The 21051-nt window shown below is 54.9% G+C and overlaps 1 protein-coding gene across 1 annotated transcript in view; it reads left to right on the top strand.

Moving 5' to 3' along the window:
* Positions 1–21051, top strand: part of HPCAL1 (hippocalcin like 1) — a 113067-nt gene that overhangs the window by 90502 nt on the left and 1514 nt on the right. The window contains exons 3-4 of the mRNA XM_060027099.1: positions 16308–16703; positions 19243–19348. Coding sequence (XP_059883082.1) covers positions 16326–16703; positions 19243–19348 — 484 coding nt within the window. The 5' untranslated portion in view covers positions 16308–16325. The remainder of the gene's footprint in view (positions 1–16307; positions 16704–19242; positions 19349–21051) is intronic.

The raw sequence follows: 21051 nt of genomic DNA, 5'->3' as shown, positions 1-21051 counted from the left end.
AAGGAGAAGCATCTCGAAATCGCACTGCATGGTGGACCTCTGCACACAGTTCAAAGATAATTGATGCTCCTAGAGATTTAACCATGGCTGTGTAAGATGGTAGATGAACAGGGACATGGAGACCAGGGGTTCTGCAGGGGCCAGGAGAAACATGACCCTGGGCTAACCTCTCCCCTGGGTGCTGTCCACCTGCCCGTCCAGAAGTGGCCGGCAGAATGGAAACTGCTGTGGTTTTGAGGCGGGGCACCGGGAAAGGGAAATCCTTCCTAGCTTGTACGTTGAGGGTTATTTTTAGAGTAACTAGCGATGACTTGGTAATATCACTTCCTATGGGCGTCTCCTTCAACCCTCAACTGCAGGGGCAGGTCCTGCACGACGAGCGTCGTGGGCAAACGTGTGCTCACACGTGCGCACACACACGCACACACGTGGTACGTACCACTCGGCTCAGCGTTTTCATCCACTGCGCACAATGGAGGGGTGGGGGCTGTTGTCCTGGCCTGTCTGCAGGACGGCCAGCCCCAGGCAAGGGAATCGCTGTCTTCCGCATCCCTGAGCTTCTGCTCTGGGTAGGTTTCTGTATGAGAAGAAAGGAAGGGCACCTGCCAGTCAGTCTTTGCTCAGCGCCCAAGGGGCGGGACAGAGAGGGAGGCTTCATAATGAACAGACAAAGGATCGAGCAATGTCCCCGAGGTCTCGCTGCCTGCTGGCCGCTGGCGGGGCCCCTGAGCCAGGTCTGAGCCCGCTCGGCTCTTCCGCCTCTGTCGCCCACGTCTCCCGTTGAGCCCACGCTGCTTCCTCTGGCTTCGCCTCCCAAGGCACCCGGCACGGCCCCAGGCCCGTGGCCGTGATTTCTGAGACAGCCCAGATTTCACATTTTCTCTCCTGTGGACCCCTCATATTTTCTTGGGTTTGTCAGACCCCAGGTGCACATTTTTAGATTAGAAATACCCCTGGGGCATGCTTACCAAATGGTAGCTCTGGTGGCTGTTCCTAGGACCTCACAGGGTCTCCAGGAAACTGGCTCTTCCACTGATGTCGCAGAACATCTGGGTCAGACGGCCTCTGATGGACAATTCCGATACCTGGAGGGCCAGGAAGGCGGGCTCTCGGGCACGCTGGACAGCGCTCCACGGCTGCAGATGCGCTGAACTGCTGGGCCCGCGGAGGAGCTGGGGCTGCTGCCAGGGGCGCCCCCGTCGCTGGCCATCTCTTCTTCTTCCTTGCTTCCTCTCACCAATTACTCATCCATCGTGTGTGTGTGTGTGTGTGTGTGTGTGTGTGTGTGCGCGTGCGTGCGTGTGTGTGTGTGTGTGTGTGTGAGGTGCTGTGCTAATTGGCTGTGGACTATTCCTAGCCGCGCCCTGAGTAACTGGAACTCAGCTCTATGTCTTTGGGGAAAAGGGTCAAGGAAGGACCCTTGGGCCCTGGGCTGGAATGCCCCCTTCCTTCCCTCCCCCTTCTGCACCCCTTCTGCTGCCTCCCTCCCTCCCCACACACCTCCAGCACCGTGCTGTCTCAGAGTTAGGCTAGAGTAGGAACTAACTCAGAGTAGAAAAGGAAGGAGGAATTCACGCCTTCCATGTCTTCCTTCCTTCCCAGCTAGACTGGAGGAGCTTTGGGGGCATCTTGTACTTTTGTGTATCCCAGTGGTTCCCACTCAGTAGGTGCTCAGTTAATCTCTGTTGATCGACACTTTCTGTGTGAGTTTGTGCTTTGGCCCCAGCTCTTCCTGCAGAATCTCTGGCTTCTGGTGCTGTGATTTAAAGAATAAAAATGGCAAAGGGCAACATTTGTGAGCTGTCTTCACTCTGATTATAAATACTGTCTCTGATGACAGCTCAAGACCGTAGCCCTGCGCCCACCAAGGGGCAGCTGGTACCTCAACATGTGTGTGTCCTGGCCAGGCTGATGCCACTTTTAGGAAGGATGACTGACTGTTTTTATTTCTCTCCAAAGACATTAAACATGAATCAAATAGCAGATGAGATGATTCACTGGAAGTTTTCTTCCAAGTTTCAAAAAACACACACAAAAAATGGGGATTGGTGTGCTGAAGCGCACTTGCGTGAAGCCAGGCAGCGTTCGGCGGAAGCCATCCCTCCAGGGGCTCTGCCGTGGGCAGCACCTCGCAGAGTGGACCTTGCCCTGAGGTCGGAGCCCTGTGTCAACCGGCACAAAACCCCAGGGGGGCCACGTGGTTCTTGAAAACACCTCAAGTCTAATGTTTATAATGACATTTCTTCTGTTTCTACCCAAGACATCATAGAATATGACCAAACCTCATTCGTTTGGGGCACAGGAATTCAAAATTTGGAAAGGGTTCATTTAGGACCCATGGATTGAGAACTGAGTCATCACTCAGGCAGGAACCTGGCAGAAATTAGCTTTCTACCACCGGCTGGGAAAAAAGGGAACGGGTCTTTTCCCAGGGATCCCGGGGAGAGGGACACACACTCCAGCCACGTGGGCCAACTTCTCCGGTGCGGTGGAGGCCTCCACTGGGGATAGACTCCAAGACGTTTTTTAGAGTGGGTCGTGCCTGGGGGCCACATTGTCCAAACTCATATTTTTTAGATGAGGAAAGTAAAGCCGTGAGACCTGTGACCTACCCAAGCTCGCCCAGGCCTCCCGAGTCTGCCCTGATGGGGGGACGTCGGCGGCTGTGCTAATAACTGAATCCTTCTGCTCACTGCAAGCGCCCGTCATCTACCTCACAGCTCTCTGCCATTCCAGTCCTTACCCTTTGCCTGAAAAAGGGTATTTTTTCAGGTATTTTTTGACTCAGACTTTACCCAAAGCGCAGAGTTCAGATTTGTAACTCGTCTGAATTCCTAGCACTTGATGGTGCCTTTTCCTTCCTTCCCCAGCTGCCTCTCCCCTCCCCAGCCTGCATTTGTCCTTTTGTTCCTCAGTGTCGTCTACTGCTCTGTATTGCTCCACGCTGTTCTACGCTGTTCACTACTGTTGTGTTGCTAGGCCAGTCATTGCCCAGGAAGGTGCCTGGGGAGGTAGCAGGCCCAGCTGTGCGGCCTGGACGGGTACTTGCTGGCGGTGGTCTTCCCAGAAGCTCGGGCCTGTGAGTGTTTGAAGTGGCGATGCGGCCTGGGCTCCCCGTCCATCTCCCCGGCATTGTTCTTCCAGCCACACCGCACATGTTCACACCCTCACGCCGCGTAGAACGCCGACTTCTCCTGGAATGCTGTTCCGACCCTTCTCCACTGGGTGGACGTTCCCCGGATGGCAGCTTGGAGGCCCACTCGCCCCTCTGCCCCTGCAGAGCCCGGCTCCGGCGCGGCTCACGTGTCCCGTCTTCAGGTCCTGCTGGTGCATAAAGTATCTGCGAGTTCAGTAGGTGCATAAAATAGAGGTGGCACGAGGGCAGGAATGATAAGCACGGCCCATACTGTTTTCTCTGAGATAGTTGAATTCCCAGGAGTGAAACCCCACTCATTCCGTATGCTGTCGTGTAGGAAAGGCCCTCACCCCGAGAGCACTGCCAGCCCCACCACCACACCTGAGTCTGATTTCCGTCCCAGTACCAGCAGCCAGAGAACAGACCGAGGCTTTCAGACAGTCAGTGGTGGGGCCCCCCCAGTGTGGAGGAAAGGGGCGCGCTGTGTGTGGGATGGGCATGGTGTGTGTGTGATGTGCGCAGGGCGTGATACGTGGTATGTTGTGGTGTGTGTGTGATGTGTGCGGTGTATATGGATGGTGTGTCTATGGGTATTGTGTGTGTGTGTGAGGTGTATGTGGTGTGTGCAGTACGGTGTGTGTGTGCACAGGTGTGTCACAGGCCCACCGAGGGTTGCTCTGTCCAGCACAGATCTGAGCGGCCGGCCTCCCGGGAGCACAGGGGTTGCTCTGGGCTTATTCTCCTTCAGTATCTGCGAAGTTCCCTGTCCTTCAGGGAGCCTGTCCCGTGGTAAACAGGATCCTCGTGCCCGTTCAAGTGGACCTGAACCAGTTAGAAGCCCCAGGACACCTTGCTGTTGGAGAGAGCCCTTCACCTCCTCGGGATGGGGGTTCGTGGTGTCCGCGTCGCTCTGATCCCCGGGGCCTCAGGCTGGAGCCGGACTTGCCTTGGGCAGTGTGAGCCCAAGGCTCTGCCGCTGTTGAGGGACTGGGTTCCTCCCATCCTTTTCCCTCATTTTCTCTTTGAAGAGCAGGAGTTGGATTTTCACTGGCCCTGCCCCTGCTGGATGTACTGAGCCGCCGGGATCCCAGGCCCTCTGCCCACCCGGGTGTGTGGCCCAGGGTTTAATACCACCGTGTCGGGCATGCAAGGGAGAGGGTCGGCCGGAGAGTGCGGGACCGCCTGCAGCCTGCAGCCTCGCAGCCTGGCTCTGTCTGATGCTGTGATTGAGCTCATCTAGCCCATCACGCATGTCTTTTGTCATAAAAGCTGTGATTTAACCTCCGTATATTTGTCTGATGCTTAAATTTGTCAAAGCCTTTCACAGCCTTCATTTCCCTTTATCCTCACAACTACACTGTGAAACCAACGGGTTGGGACCATTATTCCCATCTACTGCCAAAGAAACTGAGGCCCAGAGAAGCCCAGAGACAGCCAAGACCAAAAGGCTGGAGAAGTGGGTCCTGGGAGGAGACTCAGGCCATTTACCGTCCAGTGGGGGTCCCTCCTGTACACAGTCCCCATCCCGACTGCAGCCCCCGAGGCTGGCATTCGGTGCCCTTTACAGAGGAGCATCAGAGCCTTAGCCTGGAGCCTTGAGACGGGGGACTGCCTGCCTGACTGAAGCCCGGAGAGTGGCCCCCCCCATGCCTCCCGAGAGCTGCCTGTCCAGCCACTGCATGTTGGGTGCTGGCCCACCGGCTGGGCCTCTCCTTCTCCGTTCCTCTCCTGCTGGGAGGACGTTGCCTCGGGGAAAGACAGCGGCTCACATCCCGGCCGGGAGCATCAGAGTGGAATTGTAGGCTCACTCTGCCGCCTGCCTGCGGGTCTTTCCCACGCGGGCTTGGTCTGCGTGAGTCACTCCGCAGCCAGCCGGGCCCAAGCAGCCAGGAGGAATTTACTCCAAGATGTGCAGGGGCCGGTGTCCCAAACCTCCATGCGCAACAAGCCAGCTGAGGTGGTGGCCCCTCTGCCAGCTCTGTGCCCCCCAGGGATGACCGAAGGGGGAGCAGATCTATGGTGGGCTGGGAGTGGAGGGAGTGGCTTCTGAAATCTCACACCGGTTGCTGTCTTCAGCCCACGGTGTCCAGCCTGCCGTGGCCTCTTAGGTTTCCTTCAAAAGAGCAGTCAGCCTGCGGCCGGCTCTGCGTCCCTGAGGTGGTGCTGTGTGACTCATATGTTCGTTAGTTTCAACCTCGGAGCTTTTATCGTTCCCTAGAACAGCGGTAGAGTCCCGAGTCCTGGACTAGATTCATTCTGAGCGTTTTCCTGGGGCATGGGCTCTTTCTGGGGAGGGTTGGGGGGGCGTCAGCCCCTCCTGTTGCTCCCCTTGACCATCTCCTCTGCAATCGGCGTTGCGTTTCTGGCGTCCTTCTGCAGTCATGCTCAGTGCTCACGTCCCAGCCTCTGTGGCCCTGGCTGGGTTCTCTCTGGGCCTCCTTGCCCTGGCACACGCCTTTGTCCGCCCACCTGGAGAACTCTTGAGCCCTTAAGCCTGGCTCAGACCTGCGCTGTCAGACCTCCCAGCCGTCTCACGGGGGACAGGCCAGCTCGGCTCCGGCACTCCTGGACCCTCGTAAGTCAGCCTCGTTCTACACGTTACCCGTATCGTGGCTGTGCTGGGGGCACCTGGGAAGGGTCTCTGCGTCTTGTTCATCCAGGTGTTTCCATGCCCGGCACAGCGTGGGCCTCGGGAACATTTGTGGGCAAAAGGGAACAAATGTCCCTCCCCACTCCAGCCTGGCATTTGGGGCTGTGCCACCGTAAGCGTCAAATTTGCCTTCAAAGCAAAAGGCACTAAGGCGCCAGGTGGGGCAGAGGGAGACCCAGGCTCTGGGGCCAGGACCGCACACCTGGATGCCCACCTGGCTCGCTCAGGCCCACCTCTCGCCAGGTGCTGCTGGCCCCGCTCCTGGCCTGGCATCCAGCACCCTCTGTAGAAACATGGGACTCACCTATGGCTGGACATGCATGGAAATTTCAGCATTAGGAAAAATCACGTGGTCTTGGTTTCGGTCCTGCCTCGAGTCCTTTTCCTGTTGCATCATCAGAGTCTGTCGAGAGAAGCTCATCCTCTCGGGCATTTCCCCTTCCTTTCCCTGTCTTGTTCTTCCCCCAGAGGCTCCTTTACGTCTGACCCACTAACCTGCCTTCCTCCACTGGGGAAGCAGTTCAGAGCGCTCATCCCCTGAAGATTCCAGTAGCAGTGACCTTGGCTCTAGGGTGAGGCTGCACCACTCAACTGAGAGATCCCAGCTGGAGGGCAGAGTGAGCCCCCGTGGCGGAGGACCACAGAGCTGGGGGTGTGTTCACTGCAGGAGGGAGGAGATGGTACCAGTTTGGTGAACGGACCTCTACTCTGCTGTAGCTGGTCCTGTGCCGATAAATGGAACTTTCCAGAACACCAAGTCTGAATTACAGAATGTCCCTTCCTGGAGCTTCGAACCCGAGCAAGAGAGCACTTTGTCATCCTAATCCCTGATGTTGCTTCCCGTTTTCCTGTTACTGGAAGAGTCCCAAACTGTTAGAACAAGAGGGTCCTAGAAGAAACCCATTCACTTGTTCATGTGTTCGTTCATTCGGACACTGCGCTAAGCCCTTGGACACACAACCGTTATTCAGATATTTTTACTGAGCCTAGTTGTGTGCCAGGCCCTGTTCTGGGCAGTGTGGGGATGTAATGGTGAGCAAAAGCAGGGAGTCAACCATGTATCAGTACAGGAACGGCCACGGAAAGGGGGCAGGGTAAGGGCGGGTAAGCAGCATCCGCTGCTTGAGATGGGCTCTTTGGAGGAGGTACCGCCAAGAAGACTCGAGCAAAGATGTGAACATTGAGGGAGTGCAATTTGCAGGTACTGAGGGGGAGGGCAGACAGGTGGAGGGAACTGCAAATGCAAAGGCCTTGGGGCTAGAACAGGCTAGCAGGTTCTCCTACTAGCATGAGTGAGGTATCCTCTTTCCTAAAGGATCTCACAGTCTAATGAGCGAAAAACATTAGTAAACGATGTACTAAAAGTTGAGGTCATAATAGAAATAAGTTTAAAAATGGTATTGGAATGCAAAAGGAAGAGCAACTGTAGAGGGGTTAGGAAATGCATCCGTGAGTAGGTGACATTTGACCTGGGCTTTGGTGGATGAGTAGGAGTTTGCTGGGTGGCTGAGAGGAGCAGCCACATGGTTGACCTGGTGATTTCAGGCACAAAGTATTCAGGGAAAGCTACCTACAGTTCCTATTCCTGTTGTGTTAGCGGTTTCTGCAAGGGAAAGAACATCCTCTCCTCTCGGGGACTTTCCTTTCCTTTTCTCCACCTCTTCCTTTTCCCCTGCCTCATTTAGGGCATGTCAACCTCAGGAAAGTGGAAGGAGAGGATGGCTCAAGATAAGGAGGAGATTTCTCTGCCTTGCTTGGCCAGCCTGCCTCTTTCCTTCCTTCTCCCTTCCTCTCTCTTTTCCTCTCCTCCCTCCCTCCCTCCTTCCATCCTTTTATATATTTTTAAAGCTTTGGGGAGTCGTGGGGTTTTAAACTGCTGGGGTGGGTACAGAAGTCAGCAGGACTTTCAGTTGGATTTTCTCAGCCATGGTCATTGCCTGGAGCCCATCCAGCATGTGGCTCCCCGAGGTACGTGGGCTGAATTTGGATCCAGGTACACCCAGTAGCCACCGGCTCCAGAGGTGTTACTAATCCCCTCTTGCCCTAGATCTCACCTGGGGCTTTTGTGTTCTCCCTCAGAAGAGGAGGAGGGACACCCCCTTTCTGCAGCCCCTCCCCCTGGCCTTACACCTTAGCCAGGACCAGACCTGGGTCTTCATTGCAGCTGGCCTCTGGCAAAGTTCTTGAAGCTGCTGAAAATAGAAACCTGTGGGACTCGCATGTAATTATGAAAGGCAAACACCCTTATCTTTCACTCAAGGGCACCAAGGAGTGAAATAAACACAGGCCACCTCTCCCAGCTGGCTCGCAGTTAGCAGTGGGTCTGTAAACAGGACGCTAAGGAACTTGGTAGCCCCCTAAACCGCGCCCCAAGGATCTACCCAGTGCTGAGCAACCACTAGATAGACAACGCAAGTCACCTACATATGTAATTTTAACTTTTCTGGTAACCCCCTTAAAAAGGTAAAAAGAAACAGATGAGATTAATGTTACCAAAACGATTAATCTACTGTATCTCAAATGTTATCATTTATCATTTCACATGTAATCAGGATAGAAAAATTATTTTTAATTAATTAATTGATTTTTGGCTGCGTTGGGTCTTTGTTGCTGCGCGCGGGCTTTCTCTAGTTGCAACGAGCAGGGGCTACTCTTTGTTGTGGTGTGTGGTCTTCTCATTGCCGTGGCTTCTCTTGTTGTGGAGCACGGGCTCTAGGCCTGCGGGCTTGCTCAGTAGTTGTGGCTCGTGGGCTCTAGAGAAAAGGCTCAGTAGTTGTGGCGCACGGGCTTAGTTGCTCTGTGGCATGTGGGATCTTCCCGGACCAGGGCTCAAACCCATGTCCCCTGCCTTGGCAGGCGGATTCTTAACCACTGCGCCACCAGGGAAGTCCCGAAAAATTATTAATGAGATATTTTTTCCCTGTATTAAGTCTTCAAAATCCAGTGAGAATTTTACGCCTAGGGCACTTACATGAATTCAGATCAGCCACATTTTTTTTTTTTTTTTTTTTTTTTTTTTTGCGGTACACGAGCCTCTCCCGTTGCGGAGCACAGACTCCGGACGCGCAGGCTCAGCGGCCATGGCTCACGGGCCCAGCCGCTCTGCGGCACGTGGGATCTTCCTGGACCGGGACACGAACCCGCGTCCCCTGTATCGGCAGGCGGACCCTCAACCACTGCGCCACCAGGGAAGCCCCAGATCGGCCACATTTTAAGTGCTCAATAGCCACTGTGGTTACTATATTGGACAAATACAGCTTATAGATGGAAAAACTGAGGCACCAGCGAGGTGGAGGGGGCGGGGTAGGGGCGGGGTCAGAAAGCTGGGAGGCGGGGTCTCCAGCTCAAGTCCTGGGGAGCCTGCCCGACTGCGCCCTCTAGCGTCCACCCAACCGCACTGCAGCCGGAGCCACCCCTGCACCGGGTCCTGGCAGTTGTCGCAGACCTCTCAGGACAGGACTGGCCCCTCCTCAGAGCAGCTGCACTAGAAGCCCAGGCAGCAGGCGGCTTGCTTCCCACCTGCATACTGGGAGGAAAGAAGGACACAAATGCAGTGAGCCTCTTTTCCCTCTAAGACCCGGGCTCAGCCACAGGAGGAGCGTTTGTCCATGAGTCATCAGGAGAAAGACCCAGGGCTGCTGCTGCATGAGAAACAACACATACCGCCAGTTTTCCTCCTGCCCCTCCCGCCCCCCGTACCCCACCCCGCCCACCGTATCCTGTTCTGCCGGACAGAACAAGCACTGTCTCAAATGAGCCCTCCAGTCCCTTGAAGTGCAAATTCACTGCAGCCGCCCCTCCAGCCTTTGGCCTTTTATGAGGAGTTGGTTCCTCCCACCTCTCCCATCATCTTCCCCCCAAGTGTTTCTAAGTCTGGTTGGCCCAGCAAGCTTTGGAGATCTGAGGTGATGAAAGCGTTTTAGAGCAATGGGATGAAATGTCTACCCACGCCGGCAGCAGGCGTTGAGCTGTGATTAATGGGACATGAGCGCCCTCGGTTCCAGGAGGCGGGCAGCTGATAGGAACGACGCCATTAAAAAGGCTTTAATTTGCAGGCAATACAGACTTTGGGTTAAATATTTTCATAGGGCTCCCCAGTTACATGTTTACTTTTTTTTTCTTTACAATTTAACACATTAAGAACAGTAACAGAGTAACTGAGGACCACAGAGATGGCTGTTAGCGCTACATTAACTCCCTCCCCCATTTTTCCATTACTGTGAATTAAAACATCGTCTTCGATGCCCTCAGAAGGGTGTTGTTTGTCTGACCCAACCCCTGCTTGGTCGTGAAGCTTTTTAAGCCCAGTAAGAGATGGCTCTGACCCTGAATCAGTTGTCCTCCCCTGGCACATCCGTTCTTTACCCCATCTTTCACTGTAGATGAAAGTAAGATTTTCCGGTAAATGAAAGCTGGGGTGTTTGCCTGATGACAGGGCCAGGGGGCCATTTCTGCTGGGAAGTGGGAGTGGTGGCTTTGTCTTTGCAGAAAGGCTTGCATTTTGTGAGCCATCTTTCCAGCCAGCTGGTCGTCAGTAAGGTTGGTTCATTGGCTTAATTAGTGACAGAGGGGTCACTGGGGTGCAGCGTTCCTCCATCCACCATGTTCCCTTGAGGCTGCCTGCTTCAGGCCAAGAGCCTCTGGGACAGAGTGCTGAAATGAGGTTCTTTAGAAATATTTCACCCGAGCCTTTGGAAAGCACACGCAGGCTGATCCAGGAGGTGATGGGGAGTGCCGGGGGGGGGGGCTTTATGTGACATTCACGGGCCCCACTTCACAGTGGGAAGACCGTCTTGTGAAACTGTCTGGTGAGAAGTTTAATGGCGAGGAGACAGAGGAGGTGGTCGCCGGCTGGAAGCCCCGCCTGTCACAGACAATCTCATGCCTCGCAGAAGCCTCAGTTCTTCGTCTCTAAGTCAGAGATGATGGAGATGCCCTTGCTCCCAGTCCGGTCAAGCGTGACCCCCGTCTGCAGGGCCTGGAACCTGCCGTGTGCGCCCTAGAGGTGGCCGGTGGGAGTCGAGCCTCCCGTGGCTCTTAAAGTCCTTGTCATTCAGTTTGGATTCCGCGTGCCACATTCCTAGGCAGACTGCCTCCGCTCCACGTGGGAATGAAGGATTCCTCCTCGGAGCTTGGACCTTCCCCCTCCTTCGTGTCACTTACTATGCCCCATCCGTATGCCATAAGCAGCCTGCAGTGAGAGCCAGGACCTTCGTCCCCAGGCATTCAGAGGACCCAGTGGACTGGAGTATAGTGCGCACAGCCTGTGCACCCAGCCTGGAGCCAGACCCAGAGGACGCGCCGAGGGCAAGGGTGGCCTGCACTCCTGGGCTGAGGTTTTTGGGGGCAGAGCAGCGGCTAGTGGGCACATGTGCACCACAAGCATGTGCACAATTACTCAAGTGCGGGATGTGATGAGCCACACGGGATTGGTAGACAACCAGTTTCCGGATTCTCTCAGGGGATGCCGTACCGCCTTCCCTGACTCCATTGCCTTTCTTGGGGGGGGGGGGGTCAGCCCTTGTGATGAGAGCCTTCTGCATCTCAATAGGGACACAGGATTCTTCGACCTGGGACCTCCAGGCCCAGGGGTCCTAGACCATCAGACCGCAGAGGGGCCCAAAGAACACTGTGGTCCTTATACCGCTTGCCACCCACCCCCACCCCCGGTTTTACAATTTGTGGTAAAATGTACAGGACATGAAACTGACCATCTTGGCCATTTGTACGTGTACAGTTCGGTTGTGTTAAGCACATTCACACTGTTGTGCAGCCAGCACTCTCCAGAACTCTCTTCCTCTAAATTCAGCTTGGGCTCTTAGGGAATTTCTACAAACAGAAGCCCAGTCCCCAACTCTGGATTCTTCCCTGGTACCCCAGGACGGCTTCGACATCCTTGGAGTTGTCTTGAACTTTCTGTAGCAAAATTAATGTTACCGACTTTTAAAACGGTAATGCTATAAGTCAGCCCTTTAATTCAGCTGACTGGGTGTGGTCAAGAAATCAAAGCAGAGGTGGGTACCCTACTTGAAAGCTGTGGGGTCTCCCTAAAGGACACTGGAAAATCAGTGATGGATTCCTGCAACATCATCCTCAAGCACGTGGTCTCCCATCAGCCCTGATTCTGACGGCCCCAGACTTTACTAACTCAACCTTCAAGACAGTGGCAGGAAAATATGATTTTCCACCCACGATTTCTTGACAGTTTTCCCCCAAAGTAAAACTTACCTTTTTTGCTTCCTGGACCCATCCCTCAATTTCTCCCAGCCTTGCTTTTCCTCTCTGTACAGCTGGGAATGCCAGGCCGGCCCTGCCCATCTCGCAGGGTTCAGGGTTGATCGTAGAGCTCTGTGGTCAAGCTCAAATGGACTCCTGGTCACATCCCAGCTCCAGCAGCTGTGGGACCCTGGGAAAGTTACTTGACACCCCCGGGCCCCAGTTTCACCATCTGTGAAACGGTCTGCACAGTGCCTGGCACAGCTTGGTGAATTGTGGCTGCAGTGGGGGGCTTTGATGCTAAAATGGACCAGTGTGAGTGACTCGCCTGCATCCTACATGCTCTGGCCTTGATGAGCTCTCAAAGGCAGGACCCAGGCCTGATATGTCTGTCCCAGAGTCCTACCTTCTCCCCTCTCCCCATCCCGTGAGCCCCCAGAACTCTCAGGAACTCCTTTGCATTGCATCCCCCAAAGGGGAGCACACCCAGGCTCTGCTGGAAGGCCAGCTTTACCAGAAACCACCCTGCCTCAGAGTGTGTGTGTGTACACAACCAGTACCAGCACTGCAGCGGGAAGGCCCCCTCAACCAACACAGATGTCTGTTGTGCGCCCGGCCCAGGGCGCCGCTGGGGTTCTGCAGCCCCACGCGCCTGCCTGCGGGGACACACGAGAAGGGCTGGGAAAGCGGAAGCCTCCCGGGCGGACCTCGGAGGCCTCGGCTGTCACCTTCCAGTGGTTGTGTTGACCGTATTTGTCATGCTCCCTGGTATGGTCCCTTCCTTCCCATAAACATTCGTTACATTGGGTGGAGGAGGTGTTAGGAGTCGGCACTTCCGTGGGATCAGAAACAACACAAATCAGAGGCGCATTCTGAGGCCAGTTGATACCATTGTTCTGAGCGGTGGTTTGGTCTTCACTGAGGTGAACGGATTCTAAAAGGACCGACCGTGCGAATTCCCTGGTGGTCCAGTGGTTAGGACTCAGCACTTTCACTACCCGGGCCTGGGCTCGGTCCCTGCTCAGGGAAGTAAAATCCTGCAAGCCATGCGGCGCAGCAAATTAAAAAAAAAAAAAAAAAAAAAAAGAAGATGTAGAAGGACCAACCCGGAGCTCTCAGAGCCCAGAGCTTCACAGAAGGTGGGTTGTTTCCACGATGAAAAGTGCAGGAATGCTAATCGGGAAAAGGCTGTACCATTAACTATTGAAGGCGGCCGGGAAGGCCATGTTCATGACCAGGGTGCCCTTCCCTGGACCAGCCTCCCCTGGCTGCCCCCGGCAAGATGTGGGAGGGGGCCAGACGACCTGGTCCGAGGGCTGGCTTTGCCTCCAGAGCCTTCGGGTCTGTTTCCTCCCTGGTGAAGTGGGACTAATACAGGCAAGGTGTCTGATAAAAACAAAAGTGTCCCACAGTCTGTGGACCTTCTGATTGTCCCCGATGCTGGCAGATCAGGAGTTAAAGCTTTGGGAACCTCACGGTGCCTGGCACGGGGCTCTGCCTCACGGATGCTGATGCCACACGGTACCAGGTCAGTTCTCGGGGCAGCTGTCTTAGGGCCCCAGAACTGCTGCATCAAAGCACCACAGACTGGACAGCTTCAAAAACAGACATTTATTCTCTCTCGCTTCTGCAGACAGCAAGTCCAAGATCAAGGTGTCGGCTGGTTTGGCTCCTTCCGAGGCCTCTCTCCTTGGCCTGAAGACGGCCACCTTCTCCCCGTGTCCGCACATGGTCTTCCCTCTGTGTGTCTGTGTCCCAAGCGTCTCTTTCAAGGGTACCAGTCAGATTGGATTAGGCCTCACCCGTATGACCTCATTTATCTTAATTACCTCTTCAAGGGCCCTGTCGCCAAATACAGCCACATTCTGAGGTCCCAGGGTTAGGACTTCAGCGTGTGAATTTGGGGGGGACAGTTCAGTCCACGACAGCAGCTGGCCCGCTCTGCCCACCCCTACGGACACGTGGGCACACGCTGCTGGAAAAAGGGCCTCAGGTCTCAGCTGAAGGAGTGAGGAGCGAGGAGGGGCAGATGTGGTGAAACCCTCCGCATTGCAGCCCCTTCTGCTCCTGGATGCTGCCTTTGAAGCATGAGATGGGAAGTTGAAGGGGAGACACCTAAGACAAACTGCTCCTCTCCACACCCTCCAGACACTGGCTGGGAGACTTTCACAGTTAAGAGGAGTGTGGAAAATACAAAGCCTTGAGAGGAGCTGAACTGAGTAGAGGACTGAAGATTAGCCTTTTTAGTGCAGGAAATGCGGAGGTGGAAGTGTGCGGTCTGCGGGGTGTCTTAAGTCAAGTCTGGGGGCCCTGGGGCGGGGGAGTGGGGCTGCTGGGGGCCATTGGAAACTGACAACCAAGTTACTTAGAGATTCGCTGGTTTCCACTTATTAGGATCAACCTATAGGTAAAGCAGAAAGTAGAGACTGTAAACCTTGACGATGTACAAATAGTGGTTCCCACGCAAGACAGGAGCTGATGTGGAAGGAAGGTGGAGAGGTTAGGGAAGGAGAAGGGAATCAGTAGCTTGATCGTACAGAGAGAGAGAGGTCCGGGTCAAGTTGCTCAAGCAAGAAATAGAGGATTCTTGTGTGTTTATTTTTTTGAATTAAAAAAATACACAGAGTTCAACATTTGAAATTACAGAAAGATTTATACTAAAAAGTCTACGTTTGTATAAAAAATAAAATAAAAAAATATATATAATAATAAAAACTGAAAGCAATGGTAGAGGGATATTTATTCAAAGAAAATATGTTTGTTGTAAAAGAATAAGTGATCCAAAGAACATTAAAAAAAATCAACTATACTTCAATGAAAACTAAACTAAAAAAAAAAGTCTCCGTTTGACCCTTGTCTATCAGCCGTCTCTCTTTCTGTAGCCAGTGTTATCATTTCCCAAGAAGTCATTCCAAACATACAAGCGCGCACATATATTTTCTTTGTTTTTTCTTCCACAAACAGTAGCAAAACTCTATGTGCTGTTCTACACCTTTTCTTTTCACTTAAAAACAGATCTTGATGATTATTTCACATCAGTTAGTAATACAGACGCCTGCGTTGTTTATTATTACAGACAACGTGCAGGAATTGGCCGTGTACACAGGCTATTGGCACGGGTGGGAGCATCTTTAGATTTGTTCCTAGCAGTGGGGTTGCTGCGTCGAAGGGAACGTGTTTGTAATTTTGAAAGATATTCCCAAATCCCCCTACCTGGGGGTTAGAAAAGGAACTTTTCTATCATTTAAATGTGTATCAATTTAAATTTCATATAATTTCAAGTCATAAAGATAACAAGTAAAAACAATGATATATATGTATGAAACTAATAACATCTGGGAGGAGACAAAGAAGTAAAAGGAGGTGCCAGGGAAGATACGTGAAGTACACGGATTATATTTAGTGATGGGGATTCGCTACTTAATGTTTAGCATTTATAAATGTGAAGAAGCAGTTCAGGGTGGTTACCTCTGGGACGAGGGTGGAAAACCTTTTGTTTTTATTTTCTATTCTATATGCTTCAAAAATGAGTAAGCCACGTACTAGTGTTACTGTGAAAAATCAGAAAATAAAGTGAGGTGGCGAGGTGAAAGCTGTATTAATGTCTAGTAGGAGTATCAGCCCAGGGTCAGTCTTATGGATGGGTCTTATGGAAAACCTCGTTGGGGAGCACGCTTCTGCACGCCCGCAGGTGCCTGAGACTTGACTACGAACCTTAGAGACATTCATGTACTCTTGGTGCTAATTCTAGATCCACCCCTGCCCCCCACTCCCAACCAGAGGGCTTCTCAGAGGCAAAAACAAACAAGAGGGACTCCTTAAAAGCTTCTGGACGCCTGTTCTAAGGATAAAATCAGAACATGGTGCCCGAACAAGAAAAGAACTGCTCAGAACACAGGGCGTGGGGTGCAGTCAGCGTGACAGTTTTGCCGGAAGCTGATGAGGGTGGTGAGAGTAAGGGTTTCATCCTCCAATCTTGTACAGCCCCTGCTGGGCACTTGATTTCAAGTTGTTTCCACCTTTCCACATTCTGGAAGTCAGGATGTGCCTTGCAGCGCGAGGTGGCCTGTCCTGACTCCACCGGCGCCTCCTGGCCTTCCTGGTGGTACATAGACCGAGGGCCCGCCTCCCCGCAGGGGTCCTAGGAGGGCTGGGGCACTGCATCGCGGGGAGGGCCGGAGGCGGGCCTCTCCAGCCCTTGGTGCGGGACACGCGGGGGACGTTTCTCCGCGCCGCTCGGTGGCTGTAGGCTGCGGGGCGCCCTCCCCCGCCCTGATGGCGCCAGCCCGGGCCCCTGTCTTGCAGGTGTCGCCGCCGGCCGCCATGGGCAAGCAGAACAGCAAGCTGCGGCCCGAGGTGCTGCAGGACCTGCGGGAGAACACGGAGTTCACGGACCACGAGCTGCAGGAGTGGTACAAGGGCTTCCTCAAGGACTGCCCCACCGGCCACCTGACCGTGGACGAGTTCAAGAAGATCTACGCCAACTTCTTCCCCTACGGCGACGCTTCCAAGTTCGCAGAGCACGTCTTCCGCACCTTCGACACCAACGGCGACGGCACCATCGACTTCCGGGAGTTCATCATCGCGCTGAGCGTGACCTCGCGGGGCAAGCTGGAGCAGAAGCTCAAGTGGGCCTTCAGCATGTACGACCTGGACGGCAACGGCTACATCAGCCGCAGCGAGATGCTGGAGATCGTGCAGGTGCGCCCCGGAGAGGGAGGGGCTGGCGGAGCGCGCCCGCGGGGTGGGGGGGTGGGGTGGGGGCGGGGTCCCCCGAGGCCCCACCCACTCCGGACAGCGCTCCTGTCCTCCCCGCGCCTTCAGCCCTTCGCAGCTAGATGGCTGCCAGCCCCTCCCTCGTGCACTTTTGAAAGTGACGAGTTGTTTCCGGACTGGCGGGTCCTTGCAGATAGTGATGAGAAGAGCCATAGTTTACTGATCACTGGCCACCCATCAGGCCTGGCCTAAGCCCTTTGATGAGTTGTGGCCTTCCCGACCCTGGCGGGGCGGGGGTGGGGTGGGCGGAGCCGGGGATGGAGGTGTCATTCTCTGCATTTCACAAAATGTGAGGCTGGGTGGGGGACTGTGATTTCCAGAGAGTTAACAGAGCTGAGCTATAGTAATTCAGAGAGAATTCCAGTAATTGAGAGGACCCTTGACACTTACAGAAGCCACCTGCCAAGACCTGTTCGAGTCCCCGTGTCTGAGAATAAAAGAACAAACAGTTTGGCATGTCCCCAGGAAGGTGCAGTTGTAAAGCAAAACTGAAACATTTTTCAGTTCAGCGGCCACAGAATAAGCTCTGGTACAGAAAGCACTTCAGAGACCTCTTTGCCTCGACTCCAGCCAGCAGCTCTGGCAGGGGAAGCTGTTTTCCAGAAAGAAACCGTGTTTTGTTCACTTCCCCAGCTTCCTAGGTGTGTGGTAGAGAGGCACAGAGCTGCCGCTGCCTGGGTGCCTCCCTGCACTCCCACTCCTGGAGCCTGGGAAGTTCATTTCTAGAATTCCTCAGAGGAGATGTCCTCTACATGGAAGGAACTTCCGGGCTAAGCCACAAACAGAGGGTATCAAACTCATGAACTCCTAGACCAGCAGCAAGTGGCCTGAGGAGTGACCAACCTATTTCCCAAACAGGTGGTTTTCGCACAGTGAGAATAAATCAGCACAGGTTCAGGGCACTCTGCTCCAGCTGTCGCTCCTGGCTCTTGGTGACAAGCGGTGGTAGAAGGAAGAGATCTCCTTCTCAGGAATCACCTGTCCCGGCCCACAAGCTGGCCCGTTTGCTTCCCTGGCCCTGTCCAAGCAGACTGGCCCGGCCGAGACTTAGAGACACAGCAGGACAGCGAGGGGCCCCATGCCTGTCCGAACGGGGTCTGGCTGCTAGGCCCCCAGACCAAGTGCCCCAACCCTGAGACCCTTCGCGTGGCTCCCGCAGGCGGCTTGGCCTGCTGAGCGGCGCGCCCGGCCGCCACTCCATCGTCAGAACGGACTGGGCTCTACGTGCTTCAGAGCCCACCAGAGGCCGGGGAGGGTCTTTGCTCTGCCTCCTCTGCACTTGAACAAGTGCCTGCCCCTCTTAGGAGGGGGTTCTGTCTCAAGAGGCCCTGAAAGACACACTGGCCATGCTGTGAGGCCTGGCCACCTCCACCCTCCTCGGAGAGAGTGTAACAGATACCAGCAGCCTCACTTGGGATCATTCCTTTTTGGTTTTGTTTTGTAAACCTACATTTTTTTTTTTTTTTTTTTTCCGGTACACGGGCCTCTCACTCTTGTGGCCTCTCCCGCTGCGGAGCACAGGCTCCGGACGCGCAGGCTCAGTGGCCATGGCTCACGGGCCCAGCCGCTCCGCGGCACGTGGGATCTTCCCAGACCGGGGCACGAACCCGCGTCCCCTGCGTCGGCAGGCGGACTCTCAACCGCTGTGCCACCAGGGAAGCCCATAAACCTGCTTTTTAACATGCTACAACTCTCAGACTTCTGCTGTCCTTGGTGTGTTGTTTCAGGAATGAGACTCTCAGTCAAGCCATCTCCGCACAGAAACCCACAGTGGCACAGCCCCTCCCCCTCGCGAGTTACTCTGATGAGCTGCTGGTCACTGGGCTCATCATGCCCCCTGGACACACACACACACACACACACACACACACACACACCCCACAACACTGGGCCGGGCCACTTGGACAGAGACACACAGAAACGGCTGGCAATGGTGCTGAGCCCTTGGATGGCAGTGTCCTGGGGTTCTCGGTCCTGCTGGAGAGACCCATCTGCCCTGGCGCTGGCCTTTCTGGGCCTAGTTATGTGGCTTTCCCTGTGGGCTGTCTTTTTTGCTTCTAACTCAGGTACAGCAATCCCATAGTCAAATGTTTGTGGCTACGTGTGCTGAGCGATGGGCTGTGCACGTATGCGCCTGTGTCACCACGACCCTCTGTGAGTTAGAGAGCATTCCCAGCGCCCCAGAGGGCCTGGGAACTGTCCCGCCTCCCGCCCCCGCAGACACCCCAGGCTCATAGCTGTCGAAGTGGGTTGTTTGGCCTGTTCTTGAACGTCACGTAAGTGAGTCGGCCTTCCTTCTGCTCACATGCTGTCTGTGACATGCCTCCACAGTATTGGGAGTAGCAGGGAACTTTCCAGCGGGGGAAGGGTCCTGAGGCTGTGAGCATCCTGACCTCTTGTCCTGCTGTCCACCCAGGGACACCCTGGAACCTCTGAGCACATGTGTCTGTGTCCCCCTTTGCAGGCTATATACAAAATGGTGTCCTCCGTGATGAAGATGCCCGAGGATGAGTCCACGCCGGAGAAACGGACGGACAAGATCTTCAGGCAGATGGACACCAACAATGACGGTAGGATCCCTGTGTGTCTGTGCCCCACTGCTGGGAGCAGAGATGTGTTTGGGACCCTTTCCTCCTTCTCTGTTGCTTCTCAGGCCTCACCTGGCCCACCCCTGGCCCTGCCCGGCCAGTGCAGCTGCGCTGAGGGGAGAGCCAGAGTTCGGAGTCGGGGCACCGGGTCAGCATCCTGCCCCATGAGCCATAGTCTGCTTGCTTCTAGAACGGGGAGACTGTAGGCCTGTGGGCGTGTCCCGGGGAGAAGAGGCAGCTGTGCCCTTGGCACCTGGGCCCTGGAGGGGTTGAGATCAAGCCTTCCAGGTGGTGGGGGTCCCTTTGCCCCCCGTCATCCCTCCCCCAAACCTCAGTGGCCCCAGGGACTCTGTCGGGACGTGCTGGCCTGCAGCAGCTCTGCCAGGATCTCTGGGCCTACACCGCAGCAGAAGTGGCGTGTCCAGGAGGGGCGGTGGCGACCATACAGTGAGGACGTGCCCCGTGTTTTCTTTTCTGCATTGGCCGTGAGCTTCTGCAGGGTCCCTGCCGGGGAAGGTAGCTATGAAACTGGATGGATCCGCACCTCTTGCCAGTGTTAAGTGCAGTCCCAGAGTCAGGTCTGATTTGCTTTTGAAGGATAAAGAAATGCAGCATTTAGAAAAGAAAAAGAGAAAGTACCCCCGGGCTGTGCTGGAGATTAAAAATAAGCTAATGTACAGAAAAGTGCTCCTGAACCCTAAAGTGCGGTTTGCAGATGACGCCAAGGACTGAGCCAGCAGGGGGAGGGGGGCAACATGGCTGAAGGCACATCTCTGCAAGGAAACGGTTTCCAAAACACGATCCATCAGACGTAAAACAAGACAGCCTCGTGCCTGGCGTTGCCTTTGGGCCAATTTAAAACATGTCTTCTGCCTTCCAGAGTAGCAGCACAGGCTTTGGGTTCGACAGACCTGCTCCAACCAATCTTGGCTTTTCTGAGCCTCGGTTTGCTCCTCTGTGAAATGGGGATAATAATTCAGTCGCTTGTGGTTTTGAGGATTCAGTGAGATAGAGCCAGTAGAGCTCTTAGCACAGCGCCTGGCTCTCCCTCCACCCACCTCTGCCCCGACCCCTCAGGGCCCACTCTGGGCACCTTCCCAGGGTGTTTGTGAACTTGGGCCTGTGCCCACCGGGACAGAGCTTCTCCTGTGAACACCGGGATCCGTGCATTCCTGGAGCTCGGAGAGGGGTGGAAGAGGCGATGTTGGAAGAGAGAAGAGTGAAGCTGGGGTGGTCCAGGGCTAGGCCCTCGTCCTCCGGGGACTGCCCCACACCTTCCCTGCCCCCCTAGGAAAGCACAGGTGTCACTGAAGCCCTCTCCTGTGACCTGAGCCTGGCCATGCACCAGGAACACCCTGATGGCTGCAGGACAGACTGTGCTCAGGGACCCCCAGCGCCTTGCCAGCCTCGCTTTCTGCCCGGAGAAGAGGCTGGTGCTTTCAGAAGCTCCTCGCCCTGGACGGTCGGAGCCAAGTCCCCACCGACCATATGAATAGTAACAAAGCCCAGTAACCCCTGTCCATTGTCAGAGGGGCCCAGAGATCTTGTCTTCTGCCGAGGGGGTGGCTGCCCCCTCCCTTCCCAATCCGTCCCTTAGCCTGGGGTTGTTTAGTCTCCCTCGGGGCCAGCCTGTCTGCCCCCGCTGCTGGGGACCCACAGGAGGACGTGTCCCTCTCGGCAGTGGG

This window comes from Delphinus delphis, chromosome 12 (assembly GCF_949987515.2).
Source record: "Delphinus delphis chromosome 12, mDelDel1.2, whole genome shotgun sequence".
NCBI lineage: Eukaryota > Metazoa > Chordata > Mammalia > Artiodactyla > Delphinidae > Delphinus > Delphinus delphis.
The sequence above is the reverse complement of the archived record's forward strand: the minus strand, read 5'-3'. Positions and strand labels throughout refer to the sequence as shown.